General features: G+C 40.8%; 2 protein-coding genes and 3 non-coding genes across 10 annotated transcripts; all 5 read right to left on the bottom strand.

Annotated features, from left to right (window-relative positions):
• Positions 1-767: 767 nt before the first annotated feature.
• Positions 768-15,521, bottom strand: dnase1l1 (deoxyribonuclease I-like 1). Of its 6 annotated transcripts, XR_012955697.1 has the most exons (12): positions 10,363-15,521; positions 9,910-9,981; positions 9,246-9,407; positions 7,273-7,361; positions 6,421-6,510; positions 6,208-6,320; positions 5,984-6,096; positions 5,683-5,840; positions 5,112-5,208; positions 3,639-4,948; positions 3,455-3,510; positions 768-3,309 (listed from the first exon to the last, which is right to left on the bottom strand). XR_012955697.1 is itself a non-coding variant. In XM_076095359.1 (11 exons), exons 4-11 carry the CDS (start codon positions 9,396-9,398, stop codon positions 4,814-4,816), a joined length of 948 nt encoding a protein of 315 aa, XP_075951474.1. In that variant the 5' UTR covers positions 9,399-9,407; positions 9,910-9,981; positions 10,363-10,443; positions 10,882-15,521; the 3' UTR covers positions 768-4,813. The 6 variants fall into 6 exon arrangements, 3 of the variants coding, with proteins under 3 accessions (XP_075951474.1, XP_075951473.1, XP_075951475.1); XR_012955696.1 differs by having other exon boundaries at positions 3,455-4,948; XR_012955695.1 differs by having other exon boundaries at positions 768-3,510.
• Positions 15,229-15,361, bottom strand: LOC142954513 (small nucleolar RNA SNORA70). The gene has a single exon (XR_012955720.1). It is a non-coding gene; the product is annotated as a small nucleolar RNA SNORA70 (small nucleolar RNA).
• Positions 15,522-15,668: 147 nt separating the features above from the next.
• rpl10 (ribosomal protein L10) lies at positions 15,669-20,819 on the bottom strand. Its single transcript, XM_076095361.1, has 6 exons — positions 20,672-20,819; positions 18,881-18,939; positions 18,325-18,432; positions 16,670-16,808; positions 16,242-16,404; positions 15,669-15,881 (listed from the first exon to the last, which is right to left on the bottom strand). The coding sequence occupies exons 1-6, from the start codon at positions 20,692-20,694 to the stop codon at positions 15,726-15,728; spliced, it is 648 nt and encodes a 215-aa protein (XP_075951476.1). The 5' UTR covers positions 20,695-20,819; the 3' UTR covers positions 15,669-15,725.
• Positions 15,993-16,125, bottom strand: LOC142954511 (small nucleolar RNA SNORA70). The gene has a single exon (XR_012955718.1). It is a non-coding gene; the product is annotated as a small nucleolar RNA SNORA70 (small nucleolar RNA).
• LOC142954512 (small nucleolar RNA SNORA70) lies at positions 18,544-18,676 on the bottom strand. The gene has a single exon (XR_012955719.1). It is a non-coding gene; the product is annotated as a small nucleolar RNA SNORA70 (small nucleolar RNA).
• Positions 20,820-21,966: the final 1,147 nt, after the last annotated feature.

The following is a 21,966-nucleotide window of genomic DNA, read 5'->3' as shown; positions in this document are numbered from 1 at the left end:
CGCCTCAATATAACACCGTGGGAAACCCTGCAGCTCTTAAATGTCCACCATATGGCACTAATTAGTTAATTAGGTGATTATGGGATGTGCTGCAGTGGCTCCTGCTGTTACTAGGAAACTCATTACAAATCATTTAAACCTGACCTGAGTTGTTATTTCTTCTATTCTATTCCTCTAATGTTAGTCAGACCAGACTGAAGGCATGGTGCTCTGTTCACGTTCCATTTATACTTTAATGTGAATTATTACATTTACAAGTATAATGCAGTCCATTACTCACCTCAAAAGAGTAACATTGCACTTTTATGCCAGTGTATATGATAGAGTTATAGTATTATGTATAGTAATCATTAAGTCATCATACTAACTAGTGTTCCCCTTTCACAGTACAAGCAGAGCAGTAACAGAATACACTTTGGATGTGATCAATCAAATGTATCTCTAACTGCTGTATACATCTAAAGGGTGAAGCTGAACCAGTCTGACCGGAGTTTGAACTCTTTCATTTCTTTTTTGTCTGTAGATATGTTTTGAATCTTAAATGTATTTAACTGAGCTCATTTGTTTGTTTTCAGTGTGTAGATCCATTTGAACTTTCTGATTTATTTTCAGTGTGTAGATAAGTTTTAACTCTTTCATTTCTTTTTAGCGTGTGGTAATGTAAGCCTTTCAACTCATTGGTACCTTCTACACTTTTCTTTGAAAAACTAAAAACGGAATGCCAACCATTCTCAGTCACAACAATTTCCAAAAAAATAAAACAAATATAAATTGCAAAATTATTTATTCTCACAAATGTGGACAAGAACCTTAGATTAACATAGAATATACAAAAGAATAAGTATAAAGTATTTTGCGTAGTTAATATTTGTATTATTAAATCCTTCTTCCTATTGAGGCCGTTATAATGACTCCATGACAGAGGTAGGAGGCTTTAGGAGGCTCCTCCTGCTTTGTCCTACCGTCCATGTGTCACTATAATGACTAAAAATATCTGAAGCCTTTTCTACTGCGATTATTTTCTAAAAGTGGAATCTTTAACTAATAATGTCAATATATTAACTGAGTGAGTTCAAACATGTAGAGGGTGTGTTATGTGATAGCATGTTACACTGACTTCAGCCACTAGAGGTCAGGAGTGCACCGTTTTAAAGTAGTTTGACGAATGTTCAAGGTTTCATATCTGGAACACATTTTCAGTTTGTTTTCTACTTCGTGGAAATCTTTCAGTGGTGGTATAGGAAATATATTTTTTTAAATATAGCAACATTTAAGAATGTAACAGGTTAAACATTGCAAAATGAACAATATCTAGATGGAACATTGTCAAAGGGTTAAATGGGATATATATACAGTATATACAGTATATACTCGCCATGCATCATTACCAACAGCATGGCAATAAAACAATAGAGAACTAAACTGTTTCAAACTGTAAATCAAGCCAAAATAAAACTGGCAGTCCGGAAAGAACATGGGGAGTATAAGATCTGCTAAATGAAAACGGTTAAAGTTGTCATTTGGTTGTACAACAACCGTGTGTGTGAAAACTGCAGAAGCAGCCACGTACAGAGCTCCACCACTGCTCCAAACACACAGAGGATTACATGTAGAAACAGGCCAACGTCCAATCAGACAACACAGATGAGACAACAATGCAGGTCAGTTGAGGACAAATACAGACATGCCCCACCAAGCACATGAAGTTAATTCACTATTTATATTTTAAAGGACTGAACTCAGGATCAGACATTTTGGATGTGAAAACTAGAATTAGACCTGACTTGAAATTAAAACATAACAGACAAGAAACAAAACAACAGGATGCAATCACAGCTACAGGCTGAAGTTAAATAAATTTGTTGATCTTCATATTTTTCTATATTCTTGTAATCCTAATTTATCACAAAGAATATAGGTTTGATTTTTATAGTGCATCACATACAGACATGTATTGATTCTGTAGCAGGACTGTGAAATGGTTGCTTCCTTCCCTTTTTGCTATTCCACAATATTAGCTGTTTTTTTGAGCTGAATTTAAAAATGATCATTTAGGGAAGAGAGAGAAAACAGAACTTCAAGAAAGATAACTCTTTGCTCCAAAGAGAGAATATTAAAATAAATATCCATGAAATAAGGTCTGTGGTTCACACAAGCTTAAGAGATTTTAACGTTTTGTTCTAGAGCAGGTGATTAAAACCGCCCGGATCATCATCTACCAAGCTTGAGGGATATTGGTGACAAGAGGTGCCTGCAAAGAGCCCAAAAGATGTTAATAAACAAGCTGTTGTACCACCAGACTTCAGATCAGCTTCTTTCTTCAGGATGAGACTCATAAATTCAGCCTATATCCTCCACATATAACGTAGCTTTTTAAAATTATTATATAGTAAAATGGGAGTACGAAACCCTGTTTCATTGTACAATGACAATAAATAACCTTGTAAGATCTTGCCTAACAAACGTGTAAGTATCATAAACTTTTGTTTACCACAGTGCTTATTTTCTTCTAAAATCCCAAATCCAACAGAAAAATCCCATTGGCTTTTTGTCAAGAGAACCAGGGTTAACTTCTGGGGTTTACCTACAAAAATACAAAATCATCCCTGCAGCACAACATGTATGACAAATTCCAGTGTGGGTTTCGTAAACAACAATCTACTAAAACCGCTGTCCTGAGGGTTTCAAATGACATTCTAATGTCTTCTGATGCAGGTGACTGCTCTGCGTTAGTACTTCTGGACCTCAGTTCTGCATTTAACAATGTAGAGCATAACATCTTGATTAAGAGGCTACGTGACTGGGTGGGCATATCTGGCAAAAGGTTAGACTGGTTTACATCTTATCTCGCTGACAGAAGTTTTACTGTCCCTGTGGGTGATTTTGTGTCTGTCACCTCTCCACTGTCTTGTGGTGTACCGCAGAGCTCGGTTCTGGGGCCTCTGTTATTTTCCCTATATTTGTTGCCTTTGGGACCGATTATAAAAAATCATAATGTGTCCTATCATTTATATGCAGATGACATACAACTCCATCTGTCATTCAAACCCAGTGAGGCTTTTGCATTAACTAGGCTCCTGGACTGTGTCAATGCTATTAGAGACGGCAGAAAACTGCTTCAAACTTAACGGCACCAAGACGGAGGTTCTAGTTATTGCACCAGATGAATTTGTCCCTACGATCAAGCCGAGTATTGGTCCACTCTCCTCTGCTGCCCATTTCCACCTCCGCAATCCAGGGGTTATTTTTGATCAATCCATGTCGTTTGACCCCCATGTTAAGCAGCTGTCCAGATCATGTTTCTTCCACCTAAGAAATATCAGTAAGTACTAGAGATGATTATATCCTTCATCTCTTCATGCATTGACTACTGTAACACACTTTTCTCGTCAATCAGTGTATCTGCTCTCAACCGTTTGCAGGTAATCCAAAATGTTGCCGCCAGATTACTCACCAGGACAAATCGACGGTCTCACATCACCCCCATACTCCGATCTCTTCACTGGCTCCCTGTAGCATTTAGGATCCACTTTAAAATTCTCACTCTCACTTACAGAGCACTACACGGTCACCCATATTCACCGGCCCGCGCTCACAAGTCAAACATGTCAAATTATCTGTCTGTCCCAGGCACTCACCTTAAGACCCGTGGTGACCGAGCCTTTGAGGCAGTAGCACCAAGGTTGTGGGATGATCTGCCTGCACCCCTACGGTTTGCTGTTTCTGTGAACTCATTCAAAAATCAGCTCAAGACACACCTGTTTAGACTGGCGTTTGGGTAACAACTCATGTCCTAGGCCTGCTTTTAAACCATGTTTTACGTTTGTACTTTCTGTTTTTGTGCATTTGAATGTAAATTATTGGCCTTTATATGGTCGCATTGTGCTTTTTATGTTTGTAATTCTGCTCATGTTAAGCACTTTGTGACTAATGTCTGTGAAAAGCGCTTTATAAATACATTTTACTTACTTACTTACTTACACTCTATTTGAGAAGATCAATAAAAGGGTACAGCTGAGGGAGCAAATTAACTACATTAAGTGAACAGATTAGTCATTTGAGGAAACAATTTGTTGACAAGCGTCTGTACTGTTTCTGTGCAGTCCAATAGAGCAAATATTTTAAAAGGAGCTCGATACGGAATTCAAAGCAAATCTTTAATTGAGGGATTGCCTCCATATGGCTCTCAACATGGCGAAGGCTCATAGCTAACGATGCTAACAGGGCTAACAAAGCAACAGTGGGCACTATGCTTCCGGGACGACGCAGACAATCGGAACAGCGTTATTATTGAGTGAACCATATGAGTTGCAATGCAGAGCGGTAGTGAATAGCTACCTAGTGTGGCAGACAAGCAGAGATTCACATGCACAACACAGACCGGAACGGCTACGTAAAGGAAGCACAAAGAAGCTCGGACTACAACACACACACAGAGGGAGAGGGCTGATGGAGACATGACTTCACTATATCTTTATATAGATAACAGTTGTTTGCTTCTTTATTAATGCTCTGAAGGTCGTATCGAGAACATTTAAACTTAAATCATACTCTTATACAGATACCCATGTGGATATTATTGTGCAAAATGGTACATAAAGGTAAATGTCAACAGTTGTGTAATTTTCTGTAGTTTTTCCTGGCCCTGAACCCAACATGGAGAGACAAACCCGTGGAGTGTTATCAGTGATATTTGGCAAGTTGGAATCCACATGTTGGGGAAGCATTACATTCTGATCAGTTCATGAAGGAAGCCTTTCTGAGGATTTCCTCAGACTGAGATGACAAAAATCCACATAGGTTTATTATCAAACTACCATGTCAATGTTTGGAAGACAAGGTGGCTGAAGATGAACAAAGAAAGGGACGTGAAAGCATTAAAGGAGACTTTGAATGCGATGTCCTTCAGCAGGACCTCCACAGGGTAATGGTCACTAACCTCCAGCGCCTGAACAGAAAGCACAGAGGAAACAGTTTAGCAACCTCAGCACACATCTATAGAACAGAACTTGGGATTTATTTCGGGTATTTGTATGGTTTACATTTTGTACTACCTTGTCATTTGCAAGTGCCTTCATCATTTGAATGATGAAAAGAAATGTTATAGTTACCTGTTCCTCTGTGAGTCGGTATTCCACCTGGAAGTTAAATGGGCTGGCTGAAAGGGGCACAATTGCTCTGGCAAACCTTTCCCCGTGCACAACGATCCTGTTGTATCACATAGACAGAACAGACCATAATACACATGTTAGGGATGTTTTCAAAATATGAGGGCATGTTAAGGCAAATTGTCAAACAGCAATTTAAACGGCATATTTTCAATGGTGATGCCTAACGTCAGCTTTTTACTTCCAGCAATTGCATCTACGCTTCAAAAATCAAGATGTTATCATTGACAAGCCCTCAAGGCAGCTCTACTCCTTCGTCCTCGCATGTTGGACTGAGGACAGACTGAACACTACAGTGACCCACTATTGCCTCTCCAGGTACAAGTGGTATTACAAGACAGGACGGGCCGGTTAGCATGCTCACTTCACGAGATACCTCTGCAACACAATACATAGATGTCTTTGACAAGACTGAAACCTCTTCACATTCTCTTGAAAACATTTTTTTTGTAATTTTTCAAACTACAATTATGACCAGATCCGACACATTGCACATGTAAGAGTGTGACTTCACCTGTCGTAGGTGCAGGAGGTGGTCGATCGCACAGTGGTGTCGGCCTTTTCTGGAATGAGCCAATAGAGGTTTTTCTTTGTAAGCAGGCGCACATTCTTCCTGTTCTTCTTAGCGAGGTAGCCGCAGTCAGCGTTGAAGTCCCCGAGAAGCATCATATTCTGCTCACACACACACATGCACAATGACACTGATCGTGAGGCTCCAAAATCATTATTGGCTGGACTTTGAAACTGTGTTATTTAAAAGGAAAAGTGTCTTACAGTTCTAGTAACCATTGACATTAAGCAAAATGAGCTTTTACCTCAGTTTTCCACATCGTCTTCACATGTTCCAATACGTCATAGAGTGCGTCCAGCTCTTTAGTGGTGTTGGTTGGAGTGGTGTGCTGGGGTATGAGGACAAACTCCCTTATATCTGAATACATAGAGAGGGAGGGAGGGAGGATGCAGCAGAAGGTGTTTATGTGCCTCAACATCACCATGCTTCTCATTATTATAGAGGGGAATCCTGAGTGTCTGAACTGACCTGTCTTGGGGGCTTTGAAGCGGACAACAAAAGGCTCTCTGGAGAAAGCGTCTACATCTCCGGGTCGTTCATCTGGGTACTGATACTGATCGGTGAGACTCACTGTGTCAGTCCTGCACACGGTCAGATGTTTCACATTAAACATTGCTGCCTGCACTTAGGCTGTCTCAACATTTTGGTGAAGCGTTGAAAAGTAACAGGAGTTCCGCTCACCTGTAAACAAACACATACTGCTCCTGGTAGGAGGCGGACCTGCCCAGTCTCTCACTGGACACTGCTTTGTAGTCGTGTTCAGTTTCATACCTGAAAGACAGAGAAGTGATGCAACTCTGGATACTGCTGTTTCTCTCACTGGGCTGATGTGACTGTGCAGTCGCGTTTACTCACTTTATTTGTGTGTGTGTGTGTGCGTGTACTTATATAGCTATCTTTGTGAAGTCCAAGTATTAGACCTTCAGAGTGAAGACGTTCCCGTTGCTATGGGACAGACCATCAAAGGCCTGTTTGAGGGTTGAGGTTTGGTTTTAAGGGTCAGGTTAGAGCAGGGGTCGGCAACCTGCGGCTCTTCAGCCCCTCTGTTGTGGCTCCCTGAGTCTACATCCACACTAATACGTTTTAAAACAAAGATGATCTCCGTCCACACGAATATCACATGACTATTCACGTACACTGGGCATGCGGGTGGTTGCCGGTGTAAACAGGAAGTAGATTGGTTGCTCAAAGCCGCTAACGTGACTTCAGATGGCCGCTCCGTAGGTCTGATAACGCCGCTGGACACGCTGCTCGATCCAATAACAGCTGCATCCTCCGTAATAATGCAAATGGAGCATCATTTACTAAATGAACATCATGCTGTATTGAAGAAGACTTGAAACTAGAGATTGAGACCATAAACTCATGTTTACAATGTTTACTGAGGTAATAAATCAAGAGAGAAGTAGAGTCATTTTGTGTCATGTGTGTGTGTGTGTGTGTGTGTGTGTGTGTGTGTGTGTGTGTGTGTGTGCGTGTGTGTGCGTGTGTGTGCGTGTGTGTGTGTGTGTGTGTGTGCATGTTATTAATCACCTGTTAAGGCGGCTGAGCAGCAGTGGTAAAGCTTTCTGTTGAGTGTCTCTCACTTCCTGAAGCAAACACACATCACAGCGAGCGATGATCTGGAACACGGATCACAGCAATGTGGAGGTGACTATCATTGTGATACACAGGAGTGAATGTTGCATTATGGGTATGAGGATACTAGCTATGCTATTGCGTGTGGATACCATGGTGTTCAGCCTACCTAGACCATGGACTAAGAGAGCTGGATACGCTGCTCACGCTTAGCTTTGCTGACAATTTGTCCTACTTGACCGTTTACATTCTGTTAAATATGTTTCTGTTTAGTAGCACCTGTTGTGTTAATAGAATATAGCAAATAAGTTATGCTACATATTGAATCCATATTGAAAATTACTTTATAATGACAGTGAAAAGGTGTGAATAAGGGACTGCTTCATTTTATAGTGTGCATACCTCAGACTCTTAAGCTCGGAGCCTATTTGTAGGTCTCTGCTCGAAAATGGCATAGCCCTACAAAACTGACCATAGTTCTGTAACTACAAGGTCGATTTTAATAATTTTTGTTGATATAATCAGATCACAACACTTGTGAGATTGTTTAGATAGGTAATATTGTGTATATGTTGCTGGTTAATATAGTAAATGAAGACATTACACAGCTCAAATTGAAAATAATCAGGTTCGCCTGGAAAAAAAGCACTTTCATTGATAAAAGGTTGCTGAAATAATGCAGATAGCTCCCTAAAACTTTCCCAAATCATAGCACAACTGATCAGTAGTTATTGAATAAAGGTTAAAGTGGAATAAAGTGAAGAATAAGAGGCTTTAGTAGAGAGCGGTCAAGCGAGGTCATCATTTTCGAACCAGCTGTTGCAGCTCTTACATTGTACTTTTATATACTATATAACTATATATTTCACTTTTTTTATCACTCATATTATTCAATACATCCAAATACAGATGTTAAGAATCATTTTGAGATTCATAACATCATCAGAGCCTGTTTTTGGCTGTCATCTATAGGATTTTCTCAGTTCATGTGTGTGTATGTGGCTGTATCTCAGCCTATCCTCGGTCGATTTCAGTAAATAAGCCCTCCTTCGACGCGTCAGAGTCTGAGGAAGGCCTCTGTCGAATTTGGTGTTGATTGACAGAAGTTTCAACCAATAAAGTTGCAAGAAGTGCCGCATGTCCCCGGGCATACATTTCAGCTCGCAGAAAGTCTGACCACTCGCCCATGCTGGCTTGACCGCTCTTATTCTGGAAACAGGTCGGAAGTAAACAGTATGCAGTTGGCAACAATGACTCCAGCTTTGAAACGGAAAATCTGCGACGTTATTGTCCTCATTTTTCATAAAACTTGGCCACATACCTACGATTTTTTTCGGCGGAGGGCAGCACGAAGGTACGTTTGACCACTCACAGCTGTCCAGTGCTCCCACGGAGCGGAAAACCGAAGTTAGTTACGTGTTCGGCCACGTGTGCTAATGCTATTAAATGCATTGCATGGCTTGGTAGCCGCTAGCATCAGGGTGCAAACATTGATTTGCGGTACTCATAACGGCGATTTCTGGCCAGGATTTCATGCTTTTATGCCACGATTTATATATGCTTATATGAGTAGCCCATAGTTGTGTTTGGAGTGTGTAAGAAGTGACTTATATGATAGTGTTGCCCATACGTTGCTGTTTCATCCGGAAAAAAAACTGGGCCAATCCACAATACTGGCGAACAATCAGGCTATTTTCCGCATATGATTTTCAGGGGTTCTGAGCCCGAGAGCCCCCAAATTTGGGGGCATCGGGCTAAAGAGACTGTAATAAGGGAGTTCTCTGTGACATTATGAAAGTATTTTATTATTGGTTAGTATTGACACCCTGTATGTGCTAAATCAAGTATTCTAACAGGGAATACATGAAAACATTTGCCCACTGATGTTGAAGACAGAGGTGAAACATCTCAGCCTGTCTTTGTCTTACCCTGGTGAGAATGTGCATGACATTGCTCTTCTTGGACTTGGAGTCCCCAAAGTGATGGAGGTTGAAGGCACAGATTCTAAAATCTGAGGCTCCTTGAACATCACACACACCCACCAGGAAGGTGAGGAGGAGGAGGAGGGAAGAGGACCTCATGGCACAGAGCTGCAACAGACAGTAAACTTGTGTGTGAAGAAAATCTGATTTGATTAACCAGTAAATACTGTAAATACACTGTGGACACGAGCGATACAAGAGCAAACGTCCCATCAGACTGAAATGAGCTGAGGACAAATAGAAGCCTCAAGTGAATATGTGAGGTGTACTTCCCAAACTGTCAAACTATTCCTCTAAAGCCAACAAAAGTTACAGTAACATTAAAAATAACAAATATTACAGACATATATTTGTTGGTATTTGGTTTGTTGATACAGACAAAAAAAACAAAATTTGTAGAATTTATTTTCAGCCAAATTTCCTATAATTTATGAATCTATTTCTAATTATTATAATCTTAATAACTGTAATAGTCGTATTGATTGAGCTTCAGAATCAGCCTAAACACAACTGTCATAAGAAAAGCCCACTCACTGCTATCATAGCACACACACACACACACACACACACACACACACAGAAGAAGATAGAGAGATTGGTTCATTCCTACCACACACGGTCACACTGTGTGAAAGGTCAAAGGCCAGCAGAGGCTTCAATACTGCTCCGCTCACTTTAGGTTCTTCAGGGTCAGAGGTAAAACAAACAGCATGTCATGGTTATCATGGGGAAATCCAGCGTTCCACTGTGGGTTTCACAGCTGCACCAGAACACACAACGTTACACAATACGTAAACCTGTGAATAAGAGAGTTCAGTCAGCATGTTACAAACACTCCTGTGCTCTAACCGCTGCCAAACAATGAACACAGTCACAGTGGAGCATGACTTCTGTTTGTAGTATTCTCTCTCTCTCTCTGTCTTCGTCTCAAACACACACACACACACATTCTGAGCATACAGACATCTCAGGTTACAGTTCACATTCCCCAGTAAAGATTTGTATCCTTGACTCACTCGTTTTAAGAATAAAGGTAAGTCAAGTTAGAGTAACAGCGACTTACCAGCTTGTTGGTTCTGGGCTTGTTTGTTTCTCTCCACCTCCTCTCTGGTGAAACGGGAAGCTGGTCGGGCCACTGTGTTTCCTGTGGGAGGGATTTATCTGACTGCACATAAACAGATACTCTGCTGGCAAGACAGTTTCCTCAGTTAATAAGTTAAACAATCACTTCTGACTTTTGTTTCTTTTATTCTGATTTCATATTTAAACCTCCAAGGCTGTTGTCACTGTGTGGCATTCATATCAAGATAAGTGAAGCGTTAGATATCAGCATTCATGTAACATAATGTCAAAAAGGAATTACAGAAGATAAATGATAATACAATGTGTATGTTTCATTGTGCCTGTTAACAAACTGTTTATCCATTAACAGATTCAGTTATTTTGGTCTCAGTGTGGAAACAAATAGCATCTTTCCTCTTTCTTTCTCTCTTGATCACACACACGCACACTTCGACTGGTATCATGAAGAAAAGCAAGTGTGACACTCAGTGTGTCAAACGTGGTGGAAAGCTGTAATTACTGCAGACGGGGCTGTGTTCAAACGTCTCTCCACTGCTCACTGAAGAAGAACTGGGCATGAAGAAAGTGTGGAGGAGGTTCAGAGTAGTCAGGAGAGAAACAGGGTGGAGTCTCTCTAAATATAGCCTCTTACTCATGTTTCCTCTTATTGCAAGACTGCATCAGACAAGATCCATGGTCACATGTCATGTTCAGTATTTAAGTGGTTTCCAATAATATATGATTATACAATAATAACAACAACGTTATTATAATACTAATAATCATCATCATCATCATCATCATACATAATAAGTGGTTTCAGATTTATCTCGTAGTACAAACTGTGAGACTTTAACTCACAGAAACAGAGTATCTTTAGAGGAGGTCAGCAGAAGATGCCACTCAGAGGTGTTCATCATCAAAACTGAGAACCTGAAGATTAAATTGAAATGCAGCTGTGTGTCATACATCTGTAATGAACATGGACCTTTGTTCGGAGCTGTTCTAATGTTGACAGTTTAGAGTATAAGGGCTTGTAGAACACTAGGATTGAAGTACATGATGCCATTCCCATGCTCTTTTATGTCCCATAAGTTGTTGCAGACATTTTTGAGTTGATACCATTTATGATATAGATTTGGTTTAACATCATTTTGTACCGCTCAAGAATTGATAAAGAATTACCAGAAATCCCCACAAAATGCCACATAAAGACACCAAGACATTGATGAGCTCCATAGAAAAAGCCCATGCTGGGATTTAATATCTAAAACTTTTGACATTTGAGGAATTCTGTAAGAATTGCATTTTTTCTGCATCATCACACATGAATACAGTTGGGCTCATTGGATCCATAACAGTTTCATTCATGCAATTCCAAGACTGTTTCGGGACCCCAGTATGCAGAAATATTCAAATACACTATCTTTAGAATAGGCAAAATTAATATATTTATACTGCATGCAAACAACTGCCTGAGATTATCATAAAGTGGGTACGTCTGTAAATGGTACTCCTGGTACCCATAGAACCCTTCTTCATTCACATATCTTCAGGTTAAACATTAAGGGACCCCTTTGAAAATAGCCATGCCAGTTTTCGCTCAAAATGTAGCCCCCCGTGTCATAGGATTCTAATACCACCCCCCACACACATAGTGACAGGACATGTCTGAGAGCTCTAATTCTCTGTTTGACCTTTTATGAACAAAACCTCCAACTGAAATCATATTAGGGAACTGGGAGAGGAAGTGTTGCGTTGTGTGTTCTGTTAACAGATACAGAGAAGAAGAGAATCTGTCCTCTCTAACCAGGCTGATGTAGAATGAGGAGATTATGTTAATATCCACAGAACAATTACATTCTTTACAGGTGCTAACGTAAATGTGCTTTATTCCATCGAAATTTGTCCAATGTCAAACGTCCTATGAGATGAACCATGACAGAGGGACAATACTTAAAGTTGTTCTTTAATTCTTCATTTAGTTAGCAGTGTTTTTGTTATCCTTCTAGCACATTAGGGAGCCTAAATGTTGTTATTGTTCTGTTCATTGTAATCTATTTATAACATAGAATCTAAAAGGCTAGTGTACATTCAGTGTGTTTATAACGAGAGGAAATGTTAACTCTGTCTAAAAGGGTTTATTTGGTGTTTTTCCAATAACACGTGCATGTAGCAAAGTGTTCTAAATGGCTGCTTTACATATTCAAGATAATATAAGATAATGAGGAAATGGCGGTAAAAATGGTCAGGAACAATCATTGAGGCACATAAGCCCTGTTCTGGATTGTGTTACAATGTTTATAGACTTTTAAAAAAATGCATCCCCAGTAAACATGTTTGGGAAACACTGCTCTATTGTTAGGTGACCCTCTTGTAGCTGCAGCTCACATCCAGCCCACTGTCACGTATTCTACAATGGTAGATAGACGGGCATGGAGAAGTGAGAAGAAAAGCAGCAACGTCACATTAAAGAGTGTATGTGAACTGCTGTACCAAGTCATCTCAGGTAAATCCCTGTAATGACAGATTATTACTGTACTGTGGGTTGGTCTTTGAAAGGATGCATGTTTGTGGTGCTGCACCTTTGTTCATGAGCGTTAAATACCCAAACAGAACCCAGTGGGGGAGGGTGAATGGGACACTGTCAGAGATCCAGCACAGCATGGAGCTTTCTGTGTACCACGATGAATAGACGCCTTCATCACCAAACACCTCACTTCAAACGCTACCAAAACACCGACCATGAGCCAGTGGTCCTCGAAGACCAGACGATCATGCAGGAGTCCACATAGACAACCTGCTTTACTAGAGAACACACTCTGATAACCTTCAACAGGCTGCAGCAGACTTTAGAGGCTGAATGGAGCAAGCAGCAGATCAGGCTGAGCTTCTAGCAGGTAATCCTAGAGCATAAGATATGGAAGCCCAGCGTGGTTACCCTGCCATCAAACAGGTTTACCAGTATGAAGGTAGTGAAGGAAGACAGTCCATACAGAGCCTGTACCTTATATGCAATAAGCAACGTGTGTAATAAATACAAACGCACTTTATTCAGCCATGTCCAAGCCGTTTCTTTTAAGAGGGTTTCATGATGCTTTGTTGTTTACTTAAAGCAACAGATTGTAGCTGGGCCAAAGACATAGGTCCCCTCTGGGACAACAGTCTGGCCCCGTCTATATTTAAAAAGGTAGCTCACGCACATCTTCAGGACGAAGCTGACGCTTCTCAATTTCACCATTTATTCTGGCCATATCAGACAAACACTGCAGAATAAATTGGTGACATTGTGAATAATCGGCTTTGTCCTGCAGATGTGTGTGCTACTTATTTACCTTTAGGTAATCATCAATACTGTATGTACCTTATAGGTATGATTGCCTCAATGGGGATGATGCTTGATACGATGAAGACGAAGCCAGTTGAGAGAACGCTGGTTAATGTTGCAGCCCACACTGGGAACCTTCAGACAGCTGCAGTGAAGCGAGGAAGAGCCGGGTGACAGCATTCACTTCGAGCTGCAGCCATGAGTGTCCTACATCCAGATGCAGCACGCTGTGCATCGATGTGCACTTTAGTCTCAGGTGAGGTCTGCTTCCATACAGGGAAGTGCTGCACACCTCATCTGTCCCCTGTACGGGTCTAACTGTTAAGTTATTCTAGATGACTTTGTTTATTATTCAAAAATGTGCTAAACTAACTGTTGTCTCAGTAATGCCAGCTTTACTCAGTGTGGTGAAATCGACACGAAGTCTCCTCATACAGGTGGACTACCTGTCCAACAAGAACTTACCTGCTGCGTTAAAACATAGTTGGAGATTAAAGTATTAAATTAGTAATAGTGTGCGCATCTACATGACCCGTTTAATTACTGCATGTAATTATCTAAGCAGTTACCCTTGAAGTTGGCATTCCCCGTTTATATTAGCACGCTGCAGTGAAGGGTGAGACCGTATAATGGGACATGGATATTACTTTAATATCTTACTTGGTATTTTAGGGGCGGATGTTCTTTTGAGTCTAGCCTGAAATGTGGTTTAATGTGTTCGAGCTGCTAACATTCCTTGAAAGATGCACCAAAGATCATTGAAACACATGTAGTTCATTAGACTTAGCAAACATCTTTGGGTTATGAATTACCTGCTGTTCCCAAAAATGAAACATGAAGTAAACTGCTTCGTTTGAAGTTACACTTGTATTATACCTCCTGTACGTCACATGGGGTGGTGACACCAAGGACTCCTGTTGGGATTCAGTCAACACGAGGCTTCCTTCAGAAGACGCAGTACGTTTTGAGGGAATAAGATTTCATTTTCATTTACAGTATAAAGACATCACTGCATCACTCTACAAGCAAAGACAATGGTAACTTCCTAACTTACCTCCGGACCCTGTGACCATCTCAGTGTAACAGAGTCAAAGGAATGGTTTAGGAGAGTCAGCAGTACAACAATGTCACTCTTGACATTTATTTATTTTTTATTTTTTTAAATCAGATAAAGTAAAAGGTCCTTTAAAATTAGAACATGAAGTCTGAGGGGTTAAATACTTCATGGGCAACAGCAATTTGTTTCAGAATGCTCTCTGATAACATCAAAGCATTAAGAGATAGAGCTGTTCATTTCTATGTGATCTCTGTACAAGTTTGGCTCTTTAATATATTTCATAGTTGAAATGTAGACTCCTCTAATTCTCCAAATAAAATAGTTGCTTACATGGATGGACAAATGCTTTCTGAAATACCTTCCATTCAAAACCTCACACCTGACAGACATTTCGGTTTTACTTGTGTAATAATCAGGTAATGATGCATCATTTAGGTGAAAGTTTACAATTTCAAATGCGTCGTTTGATAGTTACGCTAACATTTTGTCTCAGTGGTCCCTTAAAGCACTCAGCACCTCCCAGCTGAGAACATACACAACCACAGAGTCACTGTCTGCAGCCATTGCACACCAGAAACACACTGCAGCATAACTGGTCGGCTTAATAAGCTGCAGGGTTATCAATTACAGATCTTAGCAACATAGAATTATTTAATCAAAATGGCCCTGTACCCTAAAACTAAGGCCCAATGGCTAACAGCAGAGATCGTCCATTCCTGTGAGTGCACAACAGCTGTGTTTGATTTGAGAACACTGTCAAAATTCACAGACCAGGCAATTAAGTACATAGTGTACACAGTGTGCTACATGGAAGAGTACTAACCGAAGTAGCCAAATTGAGACTGAGCACAGCATTAGGAATGGTTGCCTAATGAAGGAACCCTGTGAAATAAATCTAAATGAAAGTCATCACCACCATCACTTTTGGAGTCAAACCCACTTTTATTGGTAGTCTGGTCACAGAAAGCCTGCAGCCGCTCTAGTTGGCATGCAGGGCCTTCCAGCGGGTCAGAGGGCCTCTGCTGGGGATGTACTTCACCCCACAGCCGTCTGAGATCAGACGCTTCTCAGCCATCATCTCGTCAAACTCAGCGGCGTTGAACTTGGTGAAGCCGTATTTCTTGGAAATATGGATCTGAAGGTGAGAACAATGACAGAAGTGAGTTCAGACTTACAGTAAGTAAAGGTACAGCTGGGTTAAGTAGACAGATAAATCTTGTGAAAGGCCCTTGAGAAGGACACTATGGTTTGTCTCAGTGGTCCCTTAAAGCACTCAGCACTTCCCAGCTGAGAACATACACAACCACAGAGTCACTGTCTGCAGCCATTGCACACCAGAATCGCACTGCAGCGAGACCAGTCGGCTTAATAAGCTGCAGAGCTGTGCCACGACACCACTAGGGATGCATGTCAACTCAGCTGATTTCTCCTCAACACCAGTGACAAAAAGACAAATATAACCGAGAGGCTTCAGTGTTGAGGCGTGCTGGTTTACCTTCTGGCGTCCGGGGAACTTGAACTTGGCTCTGCGCAGAGCTTCCACCACGTGTTCCTTGTTCTGGGCCTTGGTGCGTACAGACATGATCACCTGACCAATGCGCACACGGGCTACGGTGCCCTGGGGTTTACCAAAAGCACCACGCATTCCAGTCTGGAGCCTGAGGATCAGAGAGAGATCAAAGCAAATATGATGAGGAATTCTATATGACTATTGCATAAGATGGCTGAAGAAAATCATCCTGTTTGGCTCACAAACCTTCAGTAAAGCTTCATCTTTCAATAACATCAGTCATCTGAACAGCCAGGTACAACAATGCCTCTTGGCAAAGTGACTTACAGTAAATTCTAAATTCCCACTCATGACATATTTTGAAAGCTACCCGGCCTCTATGTGATGATTTGATTTGTGTCCATCAGACTCACCTATCAGCTCCAGCACAGGACAACATTTTGTTGATGCGGATCACGTGGAAGGGATGCAGACGCATGCGGATGTGGAAACCATCCTTACCGCAGGTCTTCACCATGTACTTGTTGGCACAGATACGAGCAGCCTCCAGAGCTACAAGGGAGGGGGAGGAATCAGAATCAAACAGACATTAGTGCCTCACCTTCAGCTTGTACTGAGAGCTTTTAGAAAGAACAGGTCCAGCTTTAGTGGATGATTAGCTGTTCTTGTGCACCTCTGAACTGGTCTCAGGTTCTTTACAGTAAGGGGGTTGTCATTTCTAGAGATGCAGGATCGATCAGTTGATTATGACGCGTTTAAGCTCTAGTCAATAAAAATGAGTATTAGATCAAAGTAAATTATAATGCACCATTATGTTCAAATGTAAACCAGTAAAATGAATATTGCATACAGTTCCTTGAAGATCACGGTGTCACAGCAATACAGATATTAGTAAGCTTATAATATGCTACTACTAATGCCAAGAATTTGTTTTAATCAAAATGTATACAAATAATAATTTATTTCCTAATCATTACAATTGAGTGTTTTCATGCAAATGACCACAACAGGATAACTTTTGACTGTTTACATCAACTTTGGGAGAGTTATTTCTCAGTCTGGAGCCTTGCTGTCATTTACAGTTCTTGGTAATAAAATGTGAATCGACAGGTCAGACTCTAGTCATTTCTTTATCGAGTGTGTCCACAGGTGAATGAACAAACCCCAGCATGTTGACGGACTGCATTACATCATGCTGAAGCCACAACTAACCCACCCCCCCAACCTTCCTAATATAATATACAGATAAATGCATCTCCCAGTATCCACAGACATTATGCATACACATGCCAAAACTCTCATAGTAATCTACACATGTACACTGTAAATCTATGCATTTACACAGACTGCAGACAAACCTCTGAAAATGCATACCCACATGTGCACATGGATGTATATACCGACACATGCATTCATTTGCACAACAGAAAGCCCTGTATAAAAAGAAGTCTGCATGTACAAAACATTACATAGTTCACAGAACTATTGAAGATTAGGCAGAAGGGAAAATGAGATTTCAGTTTTTCTATCGCATAGAGACTTGAAGGTGTTTTCTGCTCAGGGTGAAGCTTTGATGGTTATTTATGAGGTCACAAATCATCTAGCAATAATTAAAAGTTTAACAGTTCCCACTCTTTTCTAGAGATCAATTTCCAGTGAAGATCTAGCTGCTATGTCAGGCACTGATAATGTTCCTCTGTGGACATCTCATTTAACAGAAGTGCAGTCTATGGCTACAACACATCTATGAAATCATCTCTTATGTGCTAAGAAATGATGACAAACTGATCGTAGAATATTATAATAAAAACTACTACAGTTAGCAGCCAGCACCGACTTATATTTACATCTGAAAGATAATGTAACTGACATTTTCAGAGTTCCAGCCACTGAAGTTGTGGTACCATCCATCCTGCATGTGCTACTATGTGATGTGGAGTTTTGTTCACAGCGTTTCCAAAACAGAAGCCCATTCTAAAGACTCTTGTCCTTAATATAAACTCCTCAATGACAGCTTTTCTTTCACATGTACTTCCATGGTTTTTGTCATGGCACCATGACTCCTTACCTTCAGAAGACAGCTGCTCGTACTCATCAGAGACCATGTGGCCACACAGGGGGAACTCATCTACCTTGGCCTTCTTCCTGCCCAAGTCGAAGATCCTGATCTTGGGATCTACACAAAGGAGAAACTAGGCGTAAAAGCTTTGAACTGATGCATGACTTCCATCACATGTAAGCAGGAGGCAGTGGATTATCCATCATCACTTATCTATGAATGGTAACATTTTGTCTCAGTGGTCCCTTAAAGCACTCAGCACCTCCCAGCTGAGAACATACACAACCACAGAGTCACTGTCTGCAGCCATTGCACACCAGAAACACACTGCAGCATAACTGGTCGGCTTAATAAGCTGCAGGGTTATCAATTACAGATTTTGCAACATATAATTATTTAATCAAACTGGCCCTGTACCCTAAAACTAAGGCCCAACAAGGCAGATGCAATTTCAAACATAAGATCTTGAAGGACTTACCAATGCAGCCAGTTTACAGGCTGTTGCACTGACTTCACAAATTTTCACAACAGCATTGATGTTGAGTAAAGTATGAAAACAGCTTACCAGGCACACCCCTGCAGAAGCGAGACTTGGGGTAGGGCTTGTTCTTGCAGTAACGGTAGCTATGGAGACAGAGTTAAATGTTACCATTTACCCAAACAAGTCACACTTCAGCTACAACACTCGTTAATGGTATCTTTGTTTCAGTGTAAAGGTGCGTTCACACCAAACGTGACTGTGATTTAACTGCAATAAATGAACAAGGGGATGCCGAAATAACTACGCAATGATGCCGATTTGTAAAAAGTCTGAATTCATGTTTTGTTAGTTCTCTCCGCAAGACGACAAGCAAATCACTTTTAAAATACTTGTTTTCTCAATGGAGCTCGGATCGATCGGTGCTAGGCTATGCTAACATAGTAGCAGCTCCAACAACACTCAAAAAAACATTGTAAATACGGCAGCGTCTTTTTCATAGTTTGGACCATATGGTTTACACACACATTTATACACATAGTTTGGTCCGGTCTCTACTAATATGGGGTATCGTAGAGCTCTGGGTGAACAGACGGCTACAGTATTTGTTTCCTGATTCGACAGGACGTCACTGATGACAGGCGGAGCATCTCAACGCTGCTATCGTGCCGCAGCAGCCCGCCATTTTTTCGCCGGAGTTGAACAATTTCAACTCACTCGTTTGGCGATTAACGTGAATTCTCATCACTCCAGTCTCATCGCGTCTGTGCATAGACTTTGTATGTAATCTACTCGCGCAAATAATTCGCGCCGCGTTTGGTGTGAACGCACCTTTAGAATGACCCTATCCTCTGTGGCCTGGAAATGGATCGCAACTCTAGTTGCATTTTCAATAATTACCTACAACAGCTGGCTACTATAAGTGTTAGCAAATATTACTAACAGGAGAAAACCAAGCATTAGCTAGGGACCATTTACAACAGAGGATTAATACACAACTATGCTGAGTATTTCCAGCAGCAGGACAGAATGTGGAGTTGAGAAATATAAACTAGTTTGTGTTCATGAACAACAATGGAGCTATTTGATACAGAGGAATAAGATGCATCAGGTTATGAATTTACACACTCCTTGTTAGTAGGATACAGTTATTGTTGGTTTTGGCTTTCTCACGGCAACAACTAAGAATATCAACTTCCTTACGAATAATTAACAATGCACTGGGTAAGGGTTGGAAATCTATTTTCAGGTTGCAAAGGGCCCATGAAGTCAACATCACAGTCCAGTAATCGCTCACATGCTGTACATTTACAATACATTATTAAGGAAATTGTATAATTGTTTTACGGGGTGTTTGGACCAATAGAGGCCCTGAAGAGATTACAGAGACCCCTTATATTACAAACCACTCTTAGTTTAAGGTGACTATCGACCGGCTGTTAACCGTAACAGTTCATGCTACTAAAACTGTAAAACCCCAAACCGCAATGCCATTGAGAGCTTTGCGAATGGAGATGGTGTATAACATGCATTTAAATGAACATATTTTTAGTGGCTAGGTTTAAGCTTCTGTGTGCTAGCGCTAGCTTCATGCTAAATGACGTTAGCTCAAGTCGCTTTAAACAAGCTTAATAACTTAATAACTAATAGCGTAGTATATGTTGAAATGACTGACATTGTGGATAAAGACGTGTTAAGAGCAAAACATACGATGTAGCTAACATGTATTCCAATACTACAACGACACAACAGTCTAGGTTCGTAGTCAATGCTAGTCGGAATGTTAGCACCGTGCACATGGTGCGAGCCGGAGCCGCTGCCATTTTCCTCGAGCGGATAAACCGGCCCTGTTCTGAAATGATGTAGGACACAACTTACCAGCGGGCTGGTCGGCGGCCCATGGTTGCGATCTATAAATGAATACAATATGTATTATTTGGTTGAATCGAGGCCGATATTTCTTTAATAGAACTTTAAATTCGTCTATTTTACGGAGAGCCAAAGAAAACACGCTCCCACCACGTACTCACCTAATGGAGGAAAGGAAGCGAAGGCGACTTCCGCTTCGTCATATGGAGAAACGTTGCCTGAAAATATATTTTATATATCATTCACGTATTATTTTTGTTTCAGCAGGTAGTTTGTTGATATTAAAGCGTTTGTTTAAGAACTGCATTTAAACATGTATTATTATATAAATTTAATGCCAATCTACAAATTTCAGCTGAATGCTGGGAAGTGTAGTTTTATACGACTGCCGTGTTTCCACCTTACTTGAGCTGTGTTTGCTTTACACTAGAAAATGTAGACCAACTGATTAATTATTTGTTTAAACAAACTGATAAACAGATCAACAGACTAATGCAAAATATTTCTAAAATATTTTTGTATTTAACCGTTTTCGGCATAACTCCATAAGTGGATGAGGCCTGTCACAAAATGCAAAATTTGCCATCTCCCTTCGTACAGATATTTTGACCGTCACTAACACAGGCGTAATTTAACATTAATTAGAGCTGTGTTCCAAGTCCAAGTCTCCAGTGGTGGAAAGCAACATAGTACATTTTTGAGGTACTTGTACTTTAGCCTACTGCTACTTCATAGCCTAAATTAGGCCTACTCTAAAAGGAGAACTACACCTGTTTACATAATTCCTACACGTTATTCCTGAGGTCAGAGACTTTCCAAAAATATTAGTAAACATGAACAACTCTCTCCCAAATCCAAAAACTAGAGCGCTAAAACTCAAATGATTGATCTCATCAAGTATAAAGTGGAACTGCTCCGTAGACAACAACTTGGGAAAGATGTTATCGATGACACTGAGCACCCAGGGCATTGTTGTGAGTATACTGGTACATTTTCTGTTCCACAACTGAGAACACTGCAATAGAATAAAGGCAGGTCACAAATGCGCACAAAAACACATTCGCGTGTAGTTTGATGAACTTTCAGCACATATATGGCCTCCTGCCTTATATGCCTGCCTTTGGGTATAAAAAGAAAACAAACATTTTTTTGGCCTTCAGACTCACTCTCCCATTCTTGTCTGTGCAGCACCTCCAGATTTAATACTTGAAGACTTGTGGTGTGTTCTTACTAGTGACAAAATCTACAAAATGACCAAGCCTCGCCAGCTACACTGGCGCCATGTTAACGTGTCGCTCAAGCGC

Source organism: Anarhichas minor, unplaced genomic scaffold (assembly GCF_050575085.1).
Source record: "Anarhichas minor isolate MPS153535 unplaced genomic scaffold, ASM5057508v1 ptg000020l, whole genome shotgun sequence".
In the NCBI taxonomy this organism is placed as follows: Eukaryota; Metazoa; Chordata; class Actinopteri; order Perciformes; family Anarhichadidae; genus Anarhichas; species Anarhichas minor.
This window is presented reverse-complemented; position numbering and strand designations above follow the sequence as displayed.

What these genes read in the sequence shown, in the direction of transcription:
- dnase1l1 (XM_076095358.1), bottom strand. Translation starts at nt 9,398, where the DNA reads ATGAGGTCCTCTTCCCTCCTCCTCCTCCTCACCTTCCTGGTGGGTGTG. An exon ending in CAGTATGTGTTTGTTTACAG is followed by an intron (nt 6,321 to 6,420) that starts GTGAGCGGAACT and finishes GACCGTGTGCAG; the next exon opens with GACTGACACAGTGAGTCTCA. An exon ending in CTTCAAAGCCCCCAAGACAG is followed by an intron (nt 6,097 to 6,207) that starts GTCAGTTCAGAC and finishes CTATGTATTCAG; the next exon opens with ATATAAGGGAGTTTGTCCTC.
- rpl10 (XM_076095361.1), bottom strand. Translation starts at nt 20,694, where the DNA reads ATGGGCCGCCGACCAGCCCGCTG. An exon ending in GGCCGCCGACCAGCCCGCTG is followed by an intron (nt 18,940 to 20,671) that starts GTAAGTTGTGTC and finishes CTGTCTCCATAG; the next exon opens with CTACCGTTACTGCAAGAACA. An exon ending in TCCTGTGCTGGAGCTGATAG is followed by an intron (nt 16,405 to 16,669) that starts GTGAGTCTGATG and finishes TCTGATCCTCAG; the next exon opens with GCTCCAGACTGGAATGCGTG.